Source organism: Panthera leo, chromosome B2, assembly GCF_018350215.1.
Source record: "Panthera leo isolate Ple1 chromosome B2, P.leo_Ple1_pat1.1, whole genome shotgun sequence".
Classification (NCBI taxonomy): Eukaryota; Metazoa; Chordata; class Mammalia; order Carnivora; family Felidae; genus Panthera; species Panthera leo.
Window position 1 is genome coordinate 104,105,954 of NC_056683.1, and position 6,621 is coordinate 104,112,574.

General features: G+C 43.3%; 1 protein-coding gene across 1 annotated transcript; it reads right to left on the bottom strand.

The window, feature by feature from the left end:
• Positions 1–502: 502 nt before the first annotated feature.
• Positions 503–3,854, bottom strand: TSPYL1 (TSPY like 1). Its single transcript, XM_042939658.1, has one exon. It carries the CDS (start codon positions 3,773–3,775, stop codon positions 2,438–2,440), a length of 1,338 nt encoding a protein of 445 aa, XP_042795592.1. The 5' UTR covers positions 3,776–3,854; the 3' UTR covers positions 503–2,437.
• Between the last annotated feature and the right edge of the window lie 2,767 nt (positions 3,855–6,621).

A 6,621-nucleotide genomic window follows, 5' to 3' on the forward strand; every position in this document is an offset into this window, starting at 1 on the left:
AAAGGGAACAGAAGAACTGTTAAGGCAGAAGAGTTATCAGGCCTTGAAAATTTTGACACAAATAGAAGGTGGGGAGGTTTGAAGAAAAGAATGAACAAGTTTTTACAGCTGAGAAAGTATGAGAAGGGTTTATCACTTATGACAGAAACTCTGTTTGCTTATTAAATGCACAAGCAAATAAAAAGAACCTGAATGACACGAGAATATCATTGACAGATATAGAAATGGAAGCTTTAAGGAAGTGAAGGGAGTGGTGGTGCTGCACAAGCTATACGGAAAAAAGTGACATCATGAGTAAGCACTTGCAATTGTGAACTAAAGCAAAACAACAGCAACAACCCTCCCAACCTTGCAAGGTACAGAGCAGTGTGCCCTAGTTTCTTACTTCTGGGATAATGTCTGTTGTATCCATTTTTAGAATTTTAATAATTCCATAATCTGTTATTATTTTGAACAATTTCTTCACTCGTTTATGGGCAGGGTGGAAAAAAAAGAAATCTAGCACAGTAACATGCTTTTATTTTACCACGATGCATATACAGAAAGACAAATATCCCAATGGTACATTTCCAGTTTGAAAGAGCAATCTCACAAGTATTTATGATATTTAGGAAAAGAGACACATCATTTACCAAGTTGTTACCAGGGTAAGTTACCAAGAAAGACAATCAAGTCAAACATTTTTTGTAGGTTATTTTTCCATGAAGACAACAATTTCCAGTCTTCAGAATCTGACAAAACCAAGTTACTCAAATTATATTTCTAAGAATACATTTTTAACAGAAACAAGAAGTTGAAACTCATATTCAGTTAAGTCTCTATATATTACAGGAAAATAAAATTGTTATTTTTCCAAATGTTCCCAATTGAAAGCAAAAAGCCTGTACAGCTCAGTTTTCCCATTAAGCAGAAACAGAAAATGTTATTTTACTAAACACTAGTGAAAAAAAAAAACCATAGTACTAATCTTCCACGTAAACGAAAACAACAGAAAATGAAACAACAAAATGAAAAGAACAGAAAGCACCCAAAGTTGCTTTGTTTCTTTAAAGTATTCTTCTCTAAGCAACACATTTAACACTCAATTCTCCCAAGGAAATCCTGAGAAAAAGTATTCCTCCTCCCATTACCACTGATAGAAAAAGAACCTTTTCCTTGAAGGCTCTGCCAAGCCAGTCTTAATCTTAGGCCCAATTTTTATCTTGCTCATTTTCACCTGTGGTCGTCTGCTGTTTCCCCCGCTTAGAGCACCCATCAAAAGCTCTAGTTCTTCCATGACTATGAACTAGATATCACTTCATTTCATCTAGATCCATCTCCTTTTAAACCCTCTAGGTGTCGCTAAAGGGAGTGGAGGATGGGGAAGAATGCAGAGGGAAATAAGAGCTCTAGCAGTCTTTTACAGGACAACCTGTCCCTGGAAATCATGAAGAGCTAAAGCTAAATTAAACCAGAAGGCCTACTTTTGAGCTATCATTTTTTTTTTCTTTAAGAGACAAGAGGCAGACAGGGAGAAAGTGTACTACCACCCTGGCACTTAACCATGTTCAGGGCAAGGAGAAGAGGCACAAAGAGGTATACCTAGGTTTTGTGTGAATTTACTAGTTGAGGCTGAGAAAGCCTGGTACTTGGAATGGACACCACCCTTACTCTTGCCATAAGAATAAAGTCTTAACTTGTCACCTTAACTACTTGCCTGACAGTCGGGTTCTGGATCATGAAGGGAGAGGAGAGAGGGGGTGAGGAATCAAGGATGTCTTTTGGGAAAGGAATGGAAGGGTCTTGTGTGCTGGCAGGAAATCTGGGTCCATCACCAGCTCTAGGGATTCTTGTTTAAAAGAAACGAGACCACAGTGGGGCTGACAGTGATCTGCAAGGTATTCATCCAGTAGGTAGTAGCCCAAGGTGGGTGGGCAAAGCCAGTAGTAAGCAGTAGGTGACTAGAGGTACAAGAAGAGCCACAGAGTCACATAAATCGGACCAACTGGCCCACTGCTGCTCTCTTGATATCATTAATGCCCCACGATTGTCTGCCTATACTGCAGAGCAAAATGGGTAGAATGGGCTCCTAGGCAAAGTTAGAATTCCAGGTGGAAAGAGTCAAAAAGCCCTAGGAACAAACAGGGTCCATGCAGTGCAGATAAAGGCAGTGCAATTTACAGCATCATTTGCTTGGCTTAGGAGTGATGTGAATCATGACCATGCAGCATGTGACAGTAATGCAGAATAGCATGAAGGCCATGTGGAAATGGAGGAGCAAGGTCTTGAAAGTCTCAATCTCGAGGTTGAGACAACTGTCCGGAGGAAGAGGTTGTAAAAATGTCAGGGGGAAAAAAGAAAAAAAAAAAAGGTAGAAGGCATACCCATTTCTTGTTGTCTAAGCACAAGTCCAGCAAGGGGTAGTAGGGACCTTGTGCAGTAATTCCAAAGGCAGAGATTAACCAGACTGGAATCCAAAGGGCCTGGGGATCTCTACAGGCTCTCTTATTGGGCGACGTCTGGCTCTACGGACTCCTTCACGCAACAGGTAATACTGCAGTGGATTGGGCCACAAGTCCTCTTTGATAATTTCAGCAATCTTGTCAGACTCTGGAAGGCTATGGTCTGAAAACCAGGTGAAGAAATTGCAGACGACATCTTGGTTCCTGCGAATGAAGGACTGGGGTTCATGGCCCCGGCGCCATATGATTGGAGTGGAAAGAGACACCACTCGGCCAGAGGCTCTGACCTCATATTCTTTGACAATAAGCTTGTTTCTGAAGTAGGGGTTTCTTCGAAAGAAGAACTTGAACTTGCAGCCAGTTCTGGGGTGTCTGAGCTCCTTCACCTCCAAATTGGTTATGTATCTTAACATCTCGGCATCTTGGCCCCTAATCATGGGGGACAACTGGGGGTGGTTCCGAAAGGCAGTCACCCAGAAGCCCGGGATATTCTGAATGATGTAGTTCCTCCTCTCCAGGTAGTGACGACGCATGCGCCCAAATTTCTGCTCCAGTTGTTGAAAGGCTCTGTCAGCCTGAGCATTCACAGTGTCCAGTTCCAGCTGGATGGCTTCCAGGGGGTTCATGCGAAGATCCATATTCAAGGGTCGGAGCCCCGCTTCCTCCTTCACCTCCTCTACCACTCTATTTTCCTCCATCATTTCTATTTCTTCCCCTACTTGCTTCTCTATCTCCATCTTCTGCTCCACCACCTCCTCCTCCTTCACTCCTTCCTTCTCCACCGTGTCCTCTTCCTTCACTCCCTTCTTCTCCACCGCTTCATCCACTGCTACCGAGAAAACGGTGCACTTTTCTGTCTCCACTTCACTGGCCTTCACCTCTTCCAACACGTCAGACCCCGACCTCTCTGCAATACAGGTTCCTGGGGGCTTCTCCCCACTTGGGCCGCCCGGCTCTCCACTCCGACAGCCATTTTTCAAGCTGTGGTCCGTTGCCACGGACACAGACCCAGCTTCCAGGCCTTCCGTTAGAGGCGGGGCCTCCGCCCGACCGGCTTCGGTCTCTACGAAACCTCGATCCCCACCGCCTCGGATCTGGGGAGTTTGGCCACAGCCCGCGGAGGCGTGGAAGGCTTCCTCTGTAAGCTGAGGCGGTGGGAGCGCGACAGTCTCCAAGCTTCCCTCACCCGGCTCCGCCATCACCTGTGACGCCTCGGTTGCCTCACGGAGCTTCAGACACTGGTGCGGGTCGGGGTCTCCTGGGGTACGGCCGAGAGTCGTGAGACTGCGGGTTTGCGGAAGAGGGGACGTCTCAGCTCCATCCTGGCCGCTCATGTTAGCAGCAGCCTGACCAACAACAGATTAACGGCTGTTTTGCTCACAGACAACGCCCCCTCCTAAGCCAGCGGCTCGCGCCACCCACCCTGAAGTCCCGCGAGAGCCTCTGCGAGGGTGACGTCAGGGCCGTGGATCTCGCCAGAACGCGAGAACTGGCTGCTTGCTCCGCCTCTGCTTGCGGTCCCAGCTTGTTGCCTTTAATTTTACTTGTATGGATTTAGGAGGGTGAAGCAGTAATTTGACTTATGTGCATAAATGTATTTCGGACTCAGAGACTGAAGGCAGTGAGGGCACTCCAGGCATCTGGAAACTGCCTGCAGCATGTAAGCTGGGGTACTGGTAGCGATCACAGCACTACACTGTTGTCTGAAAACATGACGTTTTACCGCGTCTGCAGATGTATTTTTTAGACAGGAAGGTAGATCTCTTCACTGTTACCCCATAGTGGGCAGAAACAAAAATCTTTTTATTTTTAAACTGAGATGAATAGCAATTTGTTTCTCTTTTCTCCAGTAGAAATGACATGAAAGTATCAACTCCAACCTCTAACATTAGTGGGAGAAAACTACTCAGCGTTTTACCACCAAAGTGATGCATAGTATTCCTTGGTAGTTCTAAATTTATAATATGCATCAAAGAAGAGTCTGTGATACATAATGTCTGCAGGAATTAAGCCAGGGTCAATTAGCTGTCTCTTGCTCCATGACCCCTCACTGCAGAAAATTAGAAAAGCTGTTTTCAGCCCCATAAACTATTAATCTGTTAACGAATTTAGTTCCGCAAAAGGCCCTAATGAAGTATGTATTCATGGCAGTCAGTTCATAGACTTGATTTAAGAGGGATGTCAGTGTCTCTAGTTTTTAGTTTGTTGACTTGTGAGGAAAATGTGTTAGAGAGCTACAAGGCTTCAGAGAAATACCAGTGGGGGACTACCCACCAACATTTTTATAAAGAAAAGCTCATTAAAATGGATAATCAAGATGGTCTTGAAGTAGAAAACAAACTTGCAGAATGCCTGTGTGCAGTTAGTTGACTCAAGGTGTAAAGAAGGCAAACATTTTTTCCTTGTTGCTTTGCCTAATAATAGCCCCCAAAGATGTTCACTTCCTAATCTTCAGAACCTATGGGTATGTTATCTTATGTGGCAAAAAGGACTTTGGAGATATGATTAGGTTGAGGATCTGCAGATGGGATGATTACACTGAATTATCCAGGTGGGTGCCATGGAATTACAAGAGTCCTCATAAAAAGGAGTTAGGAGTATCAGTCTGAGAATATGTGACAATCAAATCAGAAGTGAGAAAAAAAGAAAGAGATGTGAAGATGCTCTGCTGCTGGCTTTGAAGATGGCAGAAGGAACCAGGATCCAAGGAATAAAGGCAGCGTCCAGAAGCTGGAAAGGTAAGGAAATAGATTCTCCTGTAGAGCCTTCAAAGGAATGCAGCACTGCCAATATCTTGATGATGTCTCACCTCCAGAACTATGCAAAAATTAATTTGTGTGGTTTTCAGCTATTAAGTCTGTGGTAATTTGTTACTAAAGCAATATGAAATGAATACTCCTTGGATTGAGGTTTGGTTGCATCTCTGTGTGTGTCCTGTTTTTCCTAGCAGCAGCTCCTTCAACCTTGCCCATCGCTTCCTCTGAGGTCCTGCCTCCTGCCCAACAGCTGTGATGTATCATATCCTGAGCCTCTTTTTGGTTATTGAGACCAGAATTAGGCAACACCCAGAAAGAAAACTAAAGCTAAAACCTACCACAAAAGGTATTTGAGAAGACTGTGAACTCCAAGGACAGTCAGAGTTTTGTTTACTACTGTTTACCTAGTGCCTAGCACACTGCCTTGCACAGTGTTACACTACTAGAATGTTGAATAGAGGAACCAATGGACAGAATACAGTTTCTCCAGCCTAAGTGGAAATTTTTTTTTTAATGTTCATCTATTTATTTTTGTGAGAGAGTGAGTGCACGAGCGGGGGAGAGGGACAAAGAGACAGAGAGAGAACCCTAAGCAGGCTCCACGTTGTCCACGAAGAGCCCTACATGGGGCTCCATTTCACTACTGTGAGATCATAACCTGAGCTGAAATCAAAAGTCAAGATGCTTAACCGACTGAGCCACGCTGGCACCCCCTAAAGTGAAAACTTATACTAAGTGAAAACTTCTATTTTTAAGCAGAAGACTATTGCCAGGCTTTCACCAGTACTAGATGTGCTTTATTTGTCAAAGGCACTATTATGATTTCTGCAAGTGTATTTAATTAGTGCTCTGATAATGTTAGGAAAGCCTCCAATCAGAGATGGTGCATGTAATGTAATAAGGATTCTAGTGAGTGTAATTTCTCCAGATAGTGTTGAGACACTGTGGAGGAACCTTTCCTTCTCTTACTGTTAGTACATCTGGAAAAGCCATAGTATGGGATATTTGATTGAAAATATACAGAAAATGAGGAAAAACTTAAATTTCTTTTACTTGTCTGAAAGTCACAGTACAGAAATGATTGTGATGATCATTATAGAAGATGAAGAGTCCAGGTTATGATCACTTTTGAATAAGAGAAGGTCTAGCGAGAAACAAGGATTAAGAGGGAAAAGCAGATTTATGTATTTTGTGCCACTTTTGTTTTTTTAGAAAGAATCTTTACACAGAAGAAGGAACTCTTTATGATTTCAGTCTGCATCAAGCCTCATGTGCTTGATGCTTACTATTTGCTACAGAAAATTGTACTTAATATATTAATAATATTACTTGTGGCTATTACTTGTGGAAGTTTTTCCTTATCTTTTTGAATCTACAGTCTCAAAAGGACTATGTATCTCTTTTACATGACAGAGTTATCTTGC